The 18809-nt window shown below is 51.5% G+C and overlaps 1 protein-coding gene across 1 annotated transcript in view; it reads right to left on the bottom strand.

Annotated features, from left to right (window-relative positions):
* LOC112542404 (solute carrier family 2, facilitated glucose transporter member 11-like) overlaps positions 1-16830 on the bottom strand; it is a 40455-nt gene extending 23625 nt beyond the window's left edge. The window contains exons 1-5 of the mRNA XM_088143705.1: positions 16751-16830; positions 2168-2328; positions 1807-1931; positions 1542-1671; positions 1022-1170 (exon numbers count right to left, since the gene is read on the bottom strand). Of these exons, the coding sequence (XP_087999831.1) occupies positions 1022-1170; positions 1542-1671; positions 1807-1931; positions 2168-2328; positions 16751-16825 (640 nt within the window). The 5' untranslated portion in view covers positions 16826-16830. The remainder of the gene's footprint in view (positions 1-1021; positions 1171-1541; positions 1672-1806; positions 1932-2167; positions 2329-16750) is intronic.
* Between the last annotated feature and the right edge of the window lie 1979 nt (positions 16831-18809).

Below are 18809 nucleotides of genomic sequence, written 5' to 3'. Positions count from 1 at the left end.
AAGAATGCTGTTATCACCCCTTTCAAGGTGATGTTGAACTAGGACTTGGGAGATCCAGGTTCAAATCTACCCTCAGCCATGTAAGCTCACAAGATGTCTTTAAGCCAGTCTCACAGATAACTTTCGAAGCTGTTAGAAAGAAATTAAGGTAGATCCTCCACATAAGCTGCATGCAGCCCCTGGAGGAAAAGTAGGTTAGCGAACTGACTAATCATCATAATTCTCAACATCATCAACATCCCAGTTCCTTCCATCTCTCCTCAAAGCACTTAGTTTTAGGCCCCTGATCATCCTTGTCGCCCTTCTTTAAACCTCTTCCAGTTTCTCTGAATTCTTCTTAAAATATGTGCCCAGAACCGAACACAGAAGATGGGCTCTCAGTAGTGCAGAATAAAGTGGAACAGTTACTTCTCTTCTTCAAAACAATTACTTTTTTGATACAACCTACAATTTTATTTGCCTTTTTCACAGCATCATCACAGTGCTGATTCTTCATAATTTGTAACCAACAACTATTGATTGTAGTCCTCAGTATTTTTCATCAACATTATTACCAACCCAGACAACCCCCAAGTCTGTATATGTGATTTCTGTTTCCTAAGTAAAACATATTTGTCTGCACTCAGTTTCACTGATATTTTGTTGATTTCTATGATTAGGAAAAAGTTCAAGATAATGTATTGAAAGTACATCAATAAGCACTTCAAGTGAGAAGAAAACAAATATAAAGAAAGTAGGGTTGCATAAGAGTCTTTCCAGCCAGCTCACATGTGACTGCTGAAGGGGTTTTTCAGGGCCTCCAACATTCATGGTCTGCACTGAAAGATTTATAACTGGCCTGCCTGTATATGGTTCATCAATGAACATTGTAAAGGTTGTTTTTTAAATATCTGTTTTCTGGCCTTATTTAATTCCTACTTAGCCACTTCCATGTAATGATTAAATGGCCACAATTAGCTAAGCAAAAATATATTGTTTCCCACAATGGAAGAAATGAAGAAGGTCATCTTGCTGATGTTACCTTTTAGGCAGGCCTGGGTGTCCTTCTTTTGCCTCAAGAGGTATGGAGGGGATTCTGGGAAGAACGGCAACAGGAGCAGCTGCAGCAGTGCTGGGAAGCCACACAGAGCAAGCAGGAGGGGCCACAGAACCTCCGTGCCTAAAAGATCTCTGATGAGAACAGGGTAGAAAGAGACACCATTTTTCTTCCTGGAGTAGTTGTGTGACCGGAGGGAGAGAGAGGAGCAGGAGCAAAAGAGAAGAAGCCACCTCTTTAATCAGAGAAAAGCCAAATGGCTGGAACCGAGTTTCTCACAATTACAGCCTGAACTGATGACAGCCCCAAAAGGAAAGGAAGAGCAGATTATTCCCCAAAGGATCACGGTGGGTAGAGAAGGAAAGCAGGCGACTGGCAGAGCAGGGGGAAGAATCTCAGCGACAGGACAACTAAACCCATTCAATCCATTTGCCTTCCATGGGAATGGAAAGGTGGAAGGCGAGAGTTTGTCCAGCCTGGAAGCGCTTATGCTCGGTGAGCTTACCTTAAGCCCATGATTTGCCCCAAGGCTTTTCCTAGGGAAAAAAACACTGCAGCACTGGTAGTAGCCACGCCTCGGAACTTCTTTGGGGAAATTTCACCAAGATACGGCCCATGGACATTCAGGCACAGTCCTTCAAGGGAAGAATTATAGTTGCAAAAAGACCTCTCTCCACGCCTCCCCCTGACTGCCACACGAGCATTAGGATGCTTCAGGTGCCTCAGCCTCCCCTGAGAGGGAAAAGTCACGTCCTCCTCCTTGATCCTACCTGCGCTGATGCCATAAAGGAAGCGGCCCACCAGAATCATTTCAAAAGACTTGGCCATCTTACTCGAACCAATAAGCAGGGCACCCGTGATTATGATAAAATTGCTGCATATTAAACTTTTCTTTCTGAAATAAACCACAATCTGATGTTAATTAGAGACTCCAGTCACACATGTATTTCCCCCTATTGATTGATTTCTCGGTGACTTAAATTAATTTCAAGGTTTTCAATTCTATTTTAGGATGAAGAGGGAGGGGAAAATGTGAATTCTTAAAATTATATAGTCGCTGAAATGACATCAATGTATGTGATAAAATCTCACAACTGTAAGAAAAGGGGCCATCATGAGAAAAAGCCATACTTTCCATATCTCATGGCCAGAGGTCCACTCCATAAGCAGCCCAGAAGACCACCCAGGCAGTAGATTGAGACGATGAAGGACCACATCAAAGCCAGTGTTTCTTGAGGGAGACCAGCACCGTGTCGCTTTAGCCACGTCTCATTGATGAATCTCTTGACATCCTGGGCAAAACAGTTGAGACTGTGTTCAATACCAGGCCGGTTACAAACCTCAGAGTACAACATGTTTAGCCTTGGTTAGTTTTTTAATGTCTTGGTTTATTATATGAATCCAGATCATCTGGTTAGTTTATGAGTAAGCATATTGTGTGAATACAAAAAATGGCTTAATTCAGTAAATAGGGTTTTTTTTATTTTATTTTTTTATTGGTGATGTACAACAGCTCCAACAATTGTGTCAGGTTCGGTCAGCACGAGGTTTCAGGGAAGCACGGGGCTGCAGGGAAGCTCGCAACCAGACCACGCGGAATCCACCGGCGGTAGCTAGCGGGGAAAAGAGGAACCGAAAGCGCCGCTAATTAACGAGCCACCTGCGGCCAGCTAAACAGGAAAACCGCAGCGGAAGCTTTTAATTACGAACTGATAACGGCGCGAGCAAGCAAGGAACGGGGCCGCAGGGCAGCGAAACAAGATCGCAACGCAGCACAGAACCCGCGGTCTGCACGTAGCAGGGAGGGGCCAACCCAGCCGGAGGGGGACTGGCAATCAAGGACAATGGACTCTGACCGACCCTGCCATCATGAACGATCAGGGGGGACATTGGGGGGCCTAATAGCCCACAGCCGCAACGCGATCACGAGGCGGGACACCGCGCGGGAAGGGGGGAATATAACAAGTGATGCAATTGTACCAAGCCAGTCCTGGCTCTGCTTGTGACTACTACGTTACGCATGAGTAAACCTTCTTTGTGAACCACACGTGTCACGAGAGTTTCTCTGTCGAACGGGGCAAATCTCACATAAAGCCAGGACTCACCGTCAGCGCTACCCGGTACCACCGAGGAGCGTTTTCTTTCTCAATACAGGCATGACCAGCGACGAGGAATCCGTGGGTCAGCTGGAGCGCGAGGGATCCAGGCTCGCGGAAGGGCGGTCGGAGCCGCCCGGGAGCGACGGGGCAGCGGCCAGGGCCGGGCGCACTCCATCCGAGCGGTGGTCGATGGGCGTGAATCAAGGACCAGACGATTCGGGCGTTACGATGACCCGGGGTTCGGGGTTCCGGGACCGTGAGTGGAGCGAGAAATTCGCCCGACTAGAGGAGAGAGTCGAGCGACGCCTAGACGCCGTGGAGGCGATGCTCCAGACCCTACTGCAGAGAGTGGGGCCACCGGCGGTGAACGAGGAGGCGAGCGACAGGGGGCGGTCCGACACCCCCGCCGGCACCACCCACGGCGCCCCGGTCGGAGGACCAACGGGCGGCAGACGCCCTGAGACTTCGAGGTATCACTGGGAAGTTCTCAGGGGACCCCGAACAGCTGCCGCACTTTCTGACGCACGTCAGGGGGTTCATGCAGAGGGGTGGTCACCTATTCGCTAGAGACGAGGACAGGGTATCCTACGTGGCCGAGCTGCTAGATGGCCAAGCCGCCAGCTGGGTGATCGGGCTGTACGATGCCAACGCGGCGGAACTACGGAGTTTCCCGGACTTCATGCAGGCGCTCCGGGACAGATTCGAGGACACATTGAGCGCCAAGCGGGCGGAGGACGACATCCTACAATTCAGGCAGCGGGGCAAATCGGTATCGGAATATGCCCTGGAGTTCCGGAGGTTGGCCGAGAAGCTCGCGGACTGGCCGGAGTCCCTGAAGGTGAAGTATTTTAAGAGGGGACTCAACCCAGAGATCCTGGAACGGGCACTGGGGCGGGACGACCCGGCCACAGTGAAGGATTGGATCTGGCTGGCCGGAACGGCGGAATCGGCGTGGCGGCAGATCCAACAGAGCACAAGACGACGGGACCAGACGAGGGACCGGCCGAGGGAGAGGACCCCCGAGGAGAGACGGAGCGGTCGACGGCAGTCCACCGGGAGGCGAGAGGCGACCAGAGCCCCGAATCTGTGTTTCCGATGCGGAGGCAGAGGCCACCGAGCGGCGCAGTGCCCGACGGAGCGGGAAGGCGCCCCACCACGGCCCGAAGTCAAAACCCCGCGTGCGAACGGGAAAAGGACCGGTGACCGACCGCGGAAGGGGGCAGTGGCGGCGGTGACCGAGAAAGGACGCGGGGGGTGGTCGACCCCGGAGACAGCATCCTCCGGAGAGGACTCGGAGCCGGCGGGAAACGAGGCGCGCTCGCACTGAACGGCGTCCCAGTGCGAGCAGGGGAGTCGAGGCGCGCGGACCCAATAGGAGACGAGGACTGCCCACCGTTCCGGGTGAGGATACACGTCCGGGGGTGAGATCCGGAGGGAGGCGCAGCTACGGGCGCTACTGGACTCGGGCTGCACCCACTGCTTGATGCACCCAGCGGTGGTCTCGGGGCTCGGGCTACAGCTGAGGCGCCTCCGGGAGCCCATTTCATTCAGCCAGTTAGATGGCACGCTGGCAGGTGCGGGGCCAGCTCAGTATTACACCGAGCCGGTCCAGATGACGATCGGGAGTCACCGGGAAGAACTGAGGTTCGTGGTGGTCCCGGTGGCCGACTACGCGGTGGTACTCGGCTTGGCGTGGCTGCGGCGGCGGAACCCACGAGTCGACTGGACGGCGGAGGCAGTGCGGTTCGGGGTCGACAGACCGGCGAGGGGCGAGAGCAGAGGGGACCGAGCCGTGGAGACGGAGGCAGCCGCAACCACCGGCGGACAAGCGGAGGGTCCGGGACACCGGGAGACGGGGCGAGAGCAGATGGGGCCCGAGACCCGGGCGGCAACAGCAACAGCAGCAGCAGCAGCAGCAGCGCCGGGACCCCGGAGACCCGCCACGATCCCGAGGCGCGGGGAGGCAGCGGCGACTGGCGAGGCAACCGCAAAGCGAGGGGCCGGACCCGGGGAACCCCCGACGGGCGGCGGAATCCCGAGGCAGTATCGAGACCTGGCGGCAGCGTTCGGGGAGAAGGAGTCTGACCAGCTCCCACCACACCGGCCCAGTGATTGCGCCATCGAGCTAGAGCCAGGAGCGACCCTGCCTAAGCCAAAAATGTACTCCCTGTCGAGGAGGGAGATGGGAGCCCTGCGTGAGTTCATAGACAAGAACCTAGCACGGGGATTCATCCAACCCGCGAAGTCACCATTAGCGGCCCCGGTGTTATTCCGGGAGAAGAAGGACGGCTCGCTCCGTATGTGCGTAGACTACCGGGGGCTGAACGCAATCAGCACGGAGTACAAATACCCCCTCCCCCTGATGAAGGACTTGATGTCGCATCTGTCGAAGGGGAGGGTGTTCACAAAACTGGACTTGCGCGAAGCCTACTTCAGAGTTAGGATCCGCGCAAAAGATGAGTGGAAGACGGCGTTCAACACCCCGCTCGGAAGCTACCAGTTTTCCGTGATGCCGTTCGGATTAAAAGGGGCCCCAGGGGTATTTATGCAGCTAATTAATGAGGTGCTGCACGACCTACTCTACCGGGGCGTCCTGGTCTACCTGGACGACATCCTCATCTACACCGAGAACCTGGCGGAGCACGTGAGCCTGGTGCGCACGGTGCTCCAGAGACTGCTGAAGGCACAGCTGTACGCAAAGCTCTCGAAATGCGAGTTCCATCGAGAGCAACTAGACTACCTCGGCTACCGAATATCCAGCCGGGGAATTGAGATGGACCCGGCGAAAGTAAGGGATGTCCTGGGCTGGGAAGCGCCGCGAACCCGGAGGCAACTCCAAAGCTTCCTAGGGTTTGCGAACTTCTATCGTCAGTTCATCCCGAACTTCGCCCAAATCGCCCTTCCCCTAACCGACCTGCTAAAAACCAAGGGCACTGGGAAACCCCCAAGCCCAGCATGGCACTCGCGTGGACTGCAGAATGCCAGGGGGCGTTTGAGGAACTAAAACAGCGGTTCACCGCGGAGCCGATCCTGCGCCATCCCGACCCAGACCGGCGGTTTATAATCCAAGTGGATGCATCAGACGTGGCAACGGGAGCAGTCCTGCTCCAACCCAGCCCGGAGGGGACCATCCACCCGTGCGCCTACGCCTCCCGCAAATTCACCGAGACGGAGAGGAGGTGGATGGTGTGGGAGAAAGAGGCGTACGCGGTCAAGTGGGCGCTGGCCACGTGGAGGCATCTACTGGAGGGGGCAACTGAACCGTTCGAGGTGTGGACGGACCATAAGAACCTCGAGGCCCTGAAGACCCCGCGTAAGCTATCCCCCAAACAGGCACGGTGGTCCCAATACTTCGGGAGGTTCAGGTTCACACTGAAACACATCCCCGGGAAGCGCAACTTCTTAGCGGATGGACTGTCTCGCATGCCCCAACACGCCAGCCTACGGGAGGAGATCGTGGACTCCGTCATCCCCGCCAGCAGGCTGGCTGCAAAGGCGGTGACCCGAAGCCAGACCAAGGGGGAGCGACGGGACGCGGCGTCTGAAGTAAGGCAAGGGTTCGCGGAGGCAGCGGAGCGGGACGGTTGGCTCAAGCAGAACCGAGAGGCGCTAACCGGCCAAGAGGGGTTGTGGTGGCACGAAGGAAAGCTGTACGTGCCCGAGGGTTGCCGACGGGAGGTCATGGAGAGAGCCCACGACAGCCGGAGCGCGGGGCATTACGGCTTCGTAAAGACACTCCACTTAATCCGGCGGCAGTTTTGGTGGCCCACGCTCCGGAAGGACGTGGAGGCGTACTCGGGGGTTGCCCGGTGTGCGCAACGGCGAAAGGAGCCAAAGGCAAACCTAGAGGCCTACTCCAGCCGGTAGCGGAACCCGACGGCCCTTGGCAAGAGGTCGCCATGGACTTCATAGTGGAGCTCCCGGAGAGTAAGGGGAAGACCGCCATTTGGGTGGTCACGGACTTATTCTCCAAACAAGCGCACTTTGTAGCGTGCCGGCGAGTCCCCACGGCCGAGGGGCTGGCGAAACTGTTCGTGCAACATGTCTACCGACTCCACGGCGCACCTCGACGTATCGTCAGCGATCGGGGCGGCAACTTCATCGCGCGGTTCTGGCGGGAGTTCCTGAAGCGGGTGGGGACGAAACAAGCCCTATCCTCCGCGGCGCACCCGCAGACGGACGGAGCCACGGAACGCCTGAACGGTGGGCTCGAACAGTACCTGCGCTGCTACGTGGGGCACCAACAGGACGATTGGGCGGAGCTACTACCATTCGCGGAGGTGGCATACAACAACGCCGTCCACAAGAGCACCGGGTTCTCTCCGTTCAAAGTAGCCACCGGGAGAGAATTCGTCCCCATGCCGGAGCTGCCTCAGCCGGAATCCCAGATCAACTCCCTGGACGCCTGGTTCGCCCAAATCGACGAGACCCGGCGAGCGGCGCACGCGGCATTGCAAAGAGCCAAAGCCGACTACAAGAAGCACGCGGACCGCAAGAGGCTCCCCGAGGAAAAGTGGAAAGTGGGGGACCAGGTGTATCTGTCAACCAAAAACCTAAAGACGCACCAGGCATCGAAAAAACTCAGCCCGAGGTTTGTGGGGCCGTTCCCCATTTCGGAGATCATCAATCCGGTGACCGTCAGGCTGACGCTCCCGAAAAGCCTCGGGAAGATCCACCCGGTGTTCCATTGCAGCCTGCTAAAGTTGCACCAGCCGGGGAACGCCTGGCACAAGGCGGAGGGAGTACCACCACCCATCATGGTCGCGGGGGAGCAGCATTTCGAAATCAACCGGATACTGGACGCCCGGAGGCACAAGGGGCAGACCCAGCTCCTAGTGCAATGGAAACATTTCCCCAAGTCCCACAGCGAATGGGTGAGTAAAACCCACATAAGGGCGCCGGACCTAGTGCGGGACTTTTACAGTAAATACCCCGGGAAGCCGAAATAGGACCGAGGGGGAGTTGTCGTCAGGGGGGCGGCATGTCAGGTTCGGTCAGCACGAGGTTTCAGGGAAGCACGGGGCTGCAGGGAAGCTCGCAACCAGACCACGCGGAATCCACCGGCGGTAGCTAGCGGGGAAAAGAGGAACCGAAAGCGCCGCTAATTAACGAGCCACCTGCGGCCAGCTAAACAGGAAAACCGCAGCGGAAGCTTTTAATTACGAACTGATAACGGCGCGAGCAAGCAAGGAACGGGGCCGCAGGGCAGCGAAACAAGATCGCAACGCAGCACAGAACCCGCGGTCTGCACGTAGCAGGGAGGGGCCAACCCAGCCGGAGGGGGACTGGCAATCAAGGACAATGGACTCTGACCGACCCTGCCATCATGAACGATCAGGGGGGACATTGGGGGGCCTAATAGCCCACAGCCGCAACGCGATCACGAGGCGGGAAAAAGCGCGGGAAGGGGGGAATATAACAAGTGATGCAATTGTACCAAGCCAGTCCTGGCTCTGCTTGTGACTACTACGTTACGCATGAGTAAACCTTCTTTGTGAACCACACGTGTCACGAGAGTTTCTCTGTCGAACGGGGCAAATCTCACAAATTGTAGGATAGACTTGAGATCATACAATGTAAAAAACTTACATAGATTATTGTCAGAGTCTGCAAGGCTCAATTCCCAATCACAGTAAATCCTCTGGAGACCGGTTCATTCCAGTAAAGATTTCTTTATTGAGAAGAAGTATATAGCAATACATCGATTGCTGAAACTGAAAACCCTGCGCTCGGAGGCTTCCTTTTTAACCCCCCTCTCTGCTTTCAAATTTCAGTCCTTTTCGTGCCTTCCTTCGGATCTCTTCTTGGTCTCACGCTTGCTTGACCTTGCAAATTCCTGAGAGCTTGATAACATGCCATCTGTCTCCACTGTCTACTTAACTCTCCCCACCCCCCACCCCCCGCTTTGTTTTATGGCAGGAACAAGCAAGCAGTTTGTATAAACCAACAATTCTAATAAAATAACACTTCTACTTTATGGCTGGAATAAGTAAACATTCTACCTAGGTTAACAGCTCTAATAACTGTGCTAGTTAGATCCATTTGACAATTGATTGATTGCAAGGATCCTGACATGCCGCCCTCCAAAAAGAAAATTATCTTCGCATTGAGAATATGATCTGCAAAACTAAAGAAAAATAGAAGTATATACAGCAACAACCCTATTTGTAAATTGTACACATTCATTGAGGCTTATGAGGATACTTTGTATAAAAATCTTCTACAAGTTTAGGTGCTTTAACATGTTTTTCATCTACCCACTCATAATATGACTTAGGAAAATATTTCCATTGTACTAAGAATTGGAGTTTGCCCCTGTGTTTTCTAGCGTCCAATATCTCTTTTACTTCAAAATGGCTTTCCCCTTCAATCATAATTGGGTTGGGAGGTGGGGGGGAAGAATGCCACCTTATTGATTCTTTGAAAGGTTTTAGTAAACTACAGTCGAATACTAGATGAACCTGTTGGTAATTTTTGGTAAAGTCAGTTTGAATGAAAGTGGGCCACCAATTTTTTTGATGGGGAAAGGACCCACATATTTAGCCCCAAGTTTTTTCATGGCTGGGTAGTTTTTAGATATTTGGTTGATAACCATACTTTGTCTCCTACTTTCCAAGGTGGTTGTGTAGCACATTTGCGATCAGCATATTTTTTGTCTGCCTTCCTGCAAAGCTTGGTCGATTAGTGGCCATAAGTTTGTCATTTGTTTAATCCATTCATCTGCAGATAGCTCTGGGGAATTTTTTTAGAGGCAATTCAGGGATTGGTACAAAGTCTTGTCCTGTAGCAATTTTAAAAGGGGTGAATCCAGTACTTTGGTGTACTGAGTTGTTGTAAGCTACCTCAGCAAAAGGTAGGAGCTCTGCCCAGTTGTCTTGTTGGTAGTTAGTGAAGCACCTCAAGTATTGTTCCAGTACAGAATTCAATCGTTCCAAAGATCCATCTATCTGGGGATGAAAACTGGAACTCAGGGCTTGGGTGGAGCCAATCATTTTATAAATTCACACCAAAATTTTGAGGTGAACTGTGTTCCACGATCTGAGATCACCCTTGGGGGGGGGGGGGGCGCCGTGGAGGCGGTATATATCTTTGCCAACTTTTTTGCTGTTGGGATTGAGACACATGGTATAAAGTGTGCTTGTTTGGAGAATAGGTCTATAACCACCCAAATCACCATGTGGTGGTTGCTTTCGGGTAAGTCTACAATAAAGCCCATGGTTATTTGTTTCCAGGGTTGGTGGGGGGTGGCTACCAGTTGTAGTAACCCTAAGGGTTTCCCTCCCCGTTTTTTGGCCATGGCACATGTGGGGCAGGTGTTTACATATTCTGCCATGTCTTTCCTCATAAAAGGCCACCAGAATCATCTGCGCAACAAGTGCAAGGTTTTTACAAACCCAAAATGTCCTGAGGTTTTATTATTGTGGCTTCTTCCCAATATTTCTTTGTGCAGCTGGATGGGAATGTATAACTTGTCTCCCATCCATGATGCCTTGTGTTCCTCTATTAAGGAATTTTTATTTTCCTTAAACCGTTCATCTTTCTCCAGTGCTTTGTTTAGTTTTAGTAGCAGCTCATTTTCAGGAGTGCTTTTTGTTTTCTTAGTTTGGGCTCTGGTAAGCGCCACCAATGCTTCCTGAGGTTTGGGGATTACTGACGCCACAACTTGCTCCTGTTCGCTGTTATGTTGGGGCAATCTAGATAAGGCATCAGCCAGGAAGTTTTTCCCTCCTGGGATGTATTTTAGAATGAATTTGAAGTGGCTAAAAAATTGAGCCCAGCGAACCTGTTTAGGAGACAATTTCCTGGGAGCTGTGAGTGCTTCTAGGTTCTTGTGGTCAGTCCACACTTCAAAGGGGTGCAGCAATCCTTCTAACAGGTGCCACCAAGTTAGGAGTGGCCAACGAACTACAAAAGCTTCCTTTTCCCAAACCAACCAGCGCCTCCCTGTTTCTGTGAACTTCTGAGAGATGTAAGCGCAAGGCTTTAGCAGTCCTTCTTCCGAGTTCTGAAGCAGTACCACCCCTATTGTTACGTCTGAGGCATCTGCTTGGATTACAAAGGGTTGGTCCAGATCTGGGTGCTTAAGCACCGGCTCGGCCATGAAAAGGGCTTTTAATGCCTCGAATGCAGTTTAACATTCGGCAGTCCATTTCAATGGTGCTCCCAGCTTTTGGGCTTTAGTCTTGTCCTTGCCCTTGGTTTTTAATAAGTGTATTAGGGGTAGGGCTACTTGTGTAAAGTTGGGGATAAATTGGTGATAAAAGTTAGTGAAGCCCAAGAAACTTTATAATTGTCACCTGGTTTTGGGAGCTTCCCAGCCAATTACGTCCCATACCTTGGCTGGGTCCATTTCAATTCCCTGATGTGAGATTCAATACCCTAAATAGTCTACTTGGGTTTTGTTAAATTCACATTTTGACAGCTTGGCATATACTGTAACTGGGCATTGAGTAGTTTCTTTAAGACTTTCCTCACCAATTCTATGTGCTCTTTTAGGTTTGTAGAATAATTCAAAATGTCATCCAGGTAGACCAGTACCCCCTGGCACAGAAATTCAGAGCACCTCATTTATTAATTGTATAAACACCCTGGGGACCCAGACAACCCAAATGGCATGACCCAGTATTGAAAACACCCTAGAGGACAGCTGAAAGCTGTTTTCCATTCATCCCCCTCTTTGATGCGCACATGAAAGTAAGCATCTCTTAGATCCAGTTTTATAAATATTTTCCCTTCTGATAACTGCGCCAACAAGTCTTTCATGGGAGGCAGTGGGTATTTCTTCTCCTTGCAAATAGCATTGAGACCCCGATAGTCAGTCTTAGGCTGCCATCCTTCTTTTCTCGGAAAAGCACAGGCACAGCCATTTGAGGCTTTGCCAGTTGGATGAAGCCTCTGGCTAAGTTTTTGTCAATGAACTCTCTTGGGGCAGTTAGCTCCTTTTGGGTCATGGAATATGTTTTTCTTTTAGGGAATTTCACCCCCAGTTCAATTTCTATTGTGCAGTCTGTGTCTTTATGGAGGGGTGGTAGTTGGTCTGATTCTGTTTGGCTAAATACAGCTTCCAAATCTTGGTAGGGTTCCAGGATCGAGCTGGCTAGGGGGTTTGGGGGTGGATGCTGGCCGCTGCCACCAAGTTTCCCCTCCCTTTGGGTTTCTCCATCCCAGATAAGTCCCATCCTTAAATTCCACTTTCCCTCTTTCCCAATACACCATGGGTGCCCATCGTTTTATCCATGCTGTCCCCAAAATCAGCGGGTGGGTGGCAAGAAAAGCCACTAAGCATTTAAGTCTCTCCCGGTGCGTCCCTATTTCCAGTTCGAATTCCTCCATGCAGTATTGCACGGCTCCCCCTCCCGCCGGGGACCCATCCAGCTGGTTGAACACCATGGGGGTTTTAAGTCTTTTCAGTCCTAGCCCATTCACCAACACCAGGCTGATTAAGCAGCGTGAACAGCCGGTGTCCATTAGGGCAGTCAACTAGGCGTTGCGCCCCGTCCCAAGAGCCCTTATCTTCACTTCCACAGTTATAACACTCACCCTGTCCTCCTCGTCCTCTGTCACATCTTCATCAACACGGCAGGTTTTCCCCACCTGCCCGGCTGTGCGCTTTGGATTCCAGGTGTGAGAGGTTTTCCCCAGTGGTGCCTCTTTTCCCAAGGATCCTTCCTTGAAGATCACTGGATCCGTGAACTGTGTTTCAGCCCCCGCAGTGGTGGTGCCTCTTTTCCCTTGACTTGGTGGTTTGGCAGTTTTTTCCGGGGGGGTTCTTCACCAGGGCTGGGTGCGAGGGGCTGGGCTTAGGGCAGCTGGCTGCAAAATGCCCCATCTATCCACAGCGGAAACAGGCACGTTGTCTTGGGTGGGCTGGGTAGGCATCCTCTCCGGGTTTTGTGATCGGTCTGCAGGGCGCTGGCGCTGGGGTGCCCAGATGTCTTTTGAAGGAGGGGTCTATCGACATCCAGTCAGCTTCCACCTGCGCGGCATGAGCTACCCACTCTTTGATGGTCCACGGGTTACCTCGTGAGTAGGCTAGTTGCCAAAGGTCCTGCCTCAGCCCCTTTTGGAAACAGGAGGCTTTAAACTGCTTGGGCCAGTCGCGGAGTTTTCCCACGAGGCTCTGGAATTCCAGGGCGTATTCAGCCATGTGCAACTTCCTGGCTTCAGGCTTTGCAGGGTGGACCGGGCCTTCGTCACTGCCCCAGAGTCCTCAAATCTCCTTCTCAGCACCCACATGAACCAGGCGAGGTTGGTGAGTTTGGGTGCTTGGGCCTCACACATCTCAATTAGCCACTCTGCAGCTTGCCCCACCAGTGCCCGTGACACATAAGTGACTCGTTGGGTGTCACTGTTGAACAGGTGGCCACATTCCTCCATGCAGATGGTTACGTGGGCCAAGAAGCTTGCCAGCTCCTTTGGGTTTCCTCTGTATTTCACCATCAAACCCCATCGCTTCAGGAGGTCCTCTTGATGTAGCACCAGCTGTGTGGGTTGAGGCTGAGCTGCCGGCATAGCTGGGGCTGGTGGGGCTGGTTGGCCAGGTGGAGTGGGTTGGGCTACGGCTCCTGCTGGGGTAGGGGGGATGCCCACCCCCATGCCTCCCGGCATCTTGTCACCATCGGGTGCCGCTGCTACCCCCGGCTCCTGGTCTCGGGGCCCCACTGATCTGTGGAGCAGGTCGCTTATCCACTGCAACTCTCCCCTTATGGTGGTGACATCTGCTTGCAGCAAATTCATGGATCCTTCCCCCATCTCACCCAGAAGAAGGAATCAAGATACTCACACACACACTCACACAACGTAGCATTCCCAGGACCCCTCCCTTGCTGTTCCCACCAGCTGAAAGAGGGTTCCCTTCATATTCACCCAACCAATTTCTCCTCTGGCTCTCACCCAGAGGAAGAAGGCAGTCCAAAGTGGGAAACCCACAGTCCAGCACTCAGGCACAGTCGTCAGATGGAAGCTGAGCCTTTCTTCTAGCTAAGGCTACCAGGAGGGAAGGCAAAAGGCCCCTCTGAGGGAGGGGGTTGACAACAGCCTGCTACTCCCCCCCTGCCCAGCCACCATCCACACCTCCAAACCCTGACATCCAGCACAGAACAGATGATGCAGAAAGGGAGAAAATGCCACTGAGTCTCAAACATGGTGACAGAAGAATAGGAGTATCCTCAGGAATGGCCATCCTCCGGCCCATCCTCCAGCCTGCTCCTCAGCCCATTGAACAAGAAACTCAAGTGGTCCTCTGAAGCAGCCTGAACAGTCCTCCAAAAGCAACCTGAGCTGCAGCCAAATTAAAAAAAAAAAAAAGACTCCAAGTCCATAGATGCAACAAGCATGCTCAGTGGGTGTGGCCAGCAAGCGCAACCATCCTTCTGCACAGCTCGTCCTCCAGTTCGCTCCTGTTCGCTCCTCCAGCCCGAACAGCCTGAACAGTCCAAACGTAGCCTGGGCAGTTCGCTCTGTGCATGGACATTTTCTCTCCTCTCTCTCTCCAATAAAAATTGACTAAAAATGTCAGACTGGCAGCATGTCCCACAGCAATTGAGGAGGTGGTGTCCCCCAAGGGCTGTAGTCCCCAACACCTACATTCCAGGCTGGGCCAATGGGACTGTTGTGTCACAATCTTGCCACCACAGCCCTGGCTAGCAGCCAGGCCAGTCAGAACTTGTGACAGCACAGCTGCCTTTCAAGGCCAAAACTGAGCTTCTTCTCTCCTTCTCCACACTCCAATGGCTGGCACACACTAGCAGAACAGCAGCCAGGCCAAGCCACTAAAATCCATATGCCACACCCTGATAGCCGAAATGCAAAGGATATCCAAGCCTTAGTAACAAAAGTCAAGGAGCATAGTGAAAAAATGTGACTAAAATTAAATATAAAGAAGACCAAACTAATGACAGCAGGCAGAAGAACCAGCCTTAGAATTCACAGTGAAGATATTGAAGTGGTGGAGAGCTTCTGCCTTTTAGGATCAACAGTAGTAGTAAAGGAATTAAGCAGTCAAGAAATATGCCACAGACTAGTACTTGGTAAAGCAGACATGAAGATCTTGGAAAAGATATTCAAATGCCGTGATGTGTCTGTATCTACAAAAATCAGAATCACACAAGCCATGGTATTCCCTGTATGGAAGTGAAAGTTGGACTTGAAGAAGCAAGATAAGAAGAGTATTGACACTTTTGAACTTCAGTGTTGGAGAAGACTCCTGGGAATACCATGGACAGACAGCAAAGCAAACAAATGGAGCATCAAACAAATCAACCCAGAGTTCTCATTTGAGGCACAAATGACCAGCTCAAATTATCTTACTTCGCATTATGTAAAGGCCTAGTTCTCTGGAAAGCCTCCAATTCTGGGAAAGGTGGAAGGAAGGAGGACAACCAACAGCAAGGTGGATGGGCAGACTCAGTTACAGTGGTGAGGAGTGCACTGTTGGAAGAGCTGGACCAGGTTAGAGACAGATCATCGTGGGGAAAATCTATCATGTAGTTGCTAACAGTTGATAAAGACTTGATGGCATGTAAGCAATCAATTAACTTTCATTAATTTTAACTGTTGTTAGTGAGTGCAGAGGGGCTGGGGGAGGGTGCACAGGTGGGGGAGGAGACTCGCCCCAGTGACCTGCAACCTTCCCTGCTGGCTGCCCCATTCACTTTCTGGGGAAGGCAGCAGGGAAGGTTGCAAATGACGATCACATGATCTTGGGGTGCTTGGCAATCAGTTGTAAGTGTGAACGGGTTGCCAAGCACCCAGATCATTATTGCGTGACTGCAGGGGTGCTGGGATGGCTGGAACTCTGAGGACCAGTCATAACTACCATACATTTAGCACTGTCGTAACTTGGAATGGTTGCTGATGGAACGGTCATAGGTTGAGGACCTGTGGATACCAGGGGCAAAGATAGGAAAATAAATGTTAGCTCCTTCATCTCAGAATCTGTTGTTTTATTGATCTGTGACCAAATGTATTGTCTTGAAGATGCTATCTATATAATCCAAACTGAGCCTATGGTGCTTCCTGTCACCAACCCCTCACCATTTCTGAACTCACCTGGTGCCCATGAAGGGGGAAGACGCCAGCAACATTTCAGGCACATTGACCACCAGAAAGGCATCCTGTGACCAGTTGCACCCTTATTGGGACTCCTCAGCAGTGGGTAGCCACGTGTTATTCTATGGGTTCAAAATCTCTACCACACAGGATATTCACTGTATGAAAAACAGAATTTCTCCCCCATCCAAGGTGAGTGGGTAGAAGTCACGTTAAACCTTGTGCATCGGGGCATGACATAATGTAACCTCTGTGCCTCTCTGCACTGATTGCTGAAGGGAAGGTGGACGGCATATATCATTCTGACAAAGCCAGCCACAAGAGCTGATCTTTGGTCCCAGCAGAGGCAACAGTTGAATGAGTCTGGCAACAGAGTTCAGCTGGAGTAAGATACAAAGAGGAGAGAAGAGAGGCCAGAAAACTGTGTGTTCTGGGGTTTGTGTGTTCAGCTGTGTAGGTTGAAAACCTTATCTCCTAATAGAGGCCTTCCAAGCTCTCTCAAAGCCATTTCCATATTGTGCTTTGTGACTGCAGGCATTGAGCTGCAAAAACTTCTGTGGCTTACCTGGGATGGATAGGTGATCACAGAGACCTGGAAGCCAATAAGAAGGGTTCCGCCCATTCCTAACACAATCACCATTTGGATCAGCCGCTGGTACTGCACCTGGAAAGACAAAACCCTGCTTAGGTCACCTAGAAGTCTCCCTTTCTCACTTAGTTGTTGAAGCAGCAGGCGAACAACCTCTGCAGGTACAAAGTTGCAATGCAGGTGCAGGCTGGATCACGTGAAAGCAAGAGAGCCGAGCACAAGTCTTCAGATCACCACCTGCTATCTTGTGAAGAAAACAGGGTGGTCTGCCAATTATTCCAGGCTCACCAAAGAGGGGAGCCAGGATGTCCTCCAACTAAAATGTCTGTTCATGGCCTAGGCAGAGTCATTTGCAGAGAACTCAGGATCTGTGTTACAAACTCAATAGCCACGCACACATGGAGTGCAGCAGGAAATCCACACCAATCTGCAAGGCCTCTCCTTCTGATCTCCACCCTCCCACACTATCTGTTGCAAGTAGGGGTGATTGTAGGATATGGTCAAAAAAGGCAAGATGGTGGCCACAATGTTACAATCAAGGCTCTGGCCATTTCTGAATGTGTGCCACATGTGTGGAGCTTCAATTGCATCATCATAGCCACCATCTTGACTTTTTTGACCATGCCCTGTAGTCACCCAAAACATATACAATACAATGTCAGAGCATAAGCAGCAAAGGACAATCAATAGTTTTCTATTCTATAAGCACACCCACCCACAACCATTGACATGCACCCAAGATACTTTCCAGAAAGGCAGGAAGGAAGAGAGAATGAAAGGGCACCACTCTACCTGAGTGTCAGAGTGTCTGGATGGGACCATTCCTCCAGGCAGGTAGCTTTGCTGCCACAACTGCTTCTTGAATGGGGAGGAAATGCCTCCCACAACTGGAATATGAACAGGACAATTCCCAAGAATATGTTTTTAAATAAATAGCTCCAATTTTCTCCTTTTAAGCAGGGTTATTTGGCCCAGGTGACTTTGCAGTATGTGTTGCTAGCTTACAAACCCTGGAGCAATTAAGCAAAAGAGGCCAGTGTGGACAGACATGGAGCTTACTAAAATGCTAAAGGGAAAAAGGAACATGCGTAGGAAGTAGATGGAGGGAAACAAATCCCAAGAAGAATACAAGGTCATCTGCAGAAGCCCTGGGCATTTGGTTAGAAAGGCTCAGAAAGAGAGGTACCAGAGAAACAGCAAAAAAGGATTGGTTGTGTAGATTAGAAACCAAAGAAAAATCAAAGCAGGTGCGGGTCCACCATCACGAGAAAGTGGGGAAGAAGTAGTGGGTGAGGATCTCCTGTTCTGCATCAGTCATCTCTCAGAAGGGGATGGGGCCCTAGCTGGTCATGGTTATGCCCCTGGGAGAAGGAGGGAACTGCTATGTTGGATAGGCAAGGAGGGGGTAAGAGAGAACTTAGAGAATTAAAATGAATGCAGGCCCTGGGGGCCAGATGAATTATACCCCAGGGCACCAAAGAAACTACAGAGCCACTCTCTGGAATCTCTCAGAACTCCTGGAAAGTCCCAGACAGCAAATCTCCATCTTTCACAAAGGGAGGGAAAAGGAGCCAGGAAACTACAGACCTGTCAGCTTGACGTCTATGCTGGGTAATGTCCTGGGACAAATTATTATGCAGTATGTTTATGAGCACTTGAACAGGAGCATGGGTTTGTGGCCAACATATTGTGCTACACTAAGCTTATCTCCATCTTTGATGGAGTGACTAGCTTGGTTGATCAGGGGAATGCCACATAGATTGTCTCCTGAGACCCCAGCAAAGAGATCCCAACACAGTGCCTCATGGTATTCTCCTTCAAAAAATGGTAAAACATGGGCTAGTTGATGTTAGATGGACTCACAGTGGGCTGAACAACCACGTCCAAAGAGTGCTCCTTCATGGCTCATCTTCATCTTGGAGGGGAGTACTGAGTGGAGGGCCTGTCCTGGGCCCTGTGCAGTTCAACATTTTTATCAAGGATTTGGATGAGGAAGTTGAGGGGACACGTAGAAAGAGTTAACGTAAAGCTGACA

The sequence above is a fragment of the Python bivittatus genome, unplaced genomic scaffold, assembly GCF_059951505.1.
Source record: "Python bivittatus isolate LINGU-HERP-01145 unplaced genomic scaffold, Pbiv_v1 ctg000390_np1212, whole genome shotgun sequence".
Lineage (NCBI taxonomy): Eukaryota > Metazoa > Chordata > Lepidosauria > Squamata > Pythonidae > Python > Python bivittatus.
This window is presented reverse-complemented; position numbering and strand designations above follow the sequence as displayed.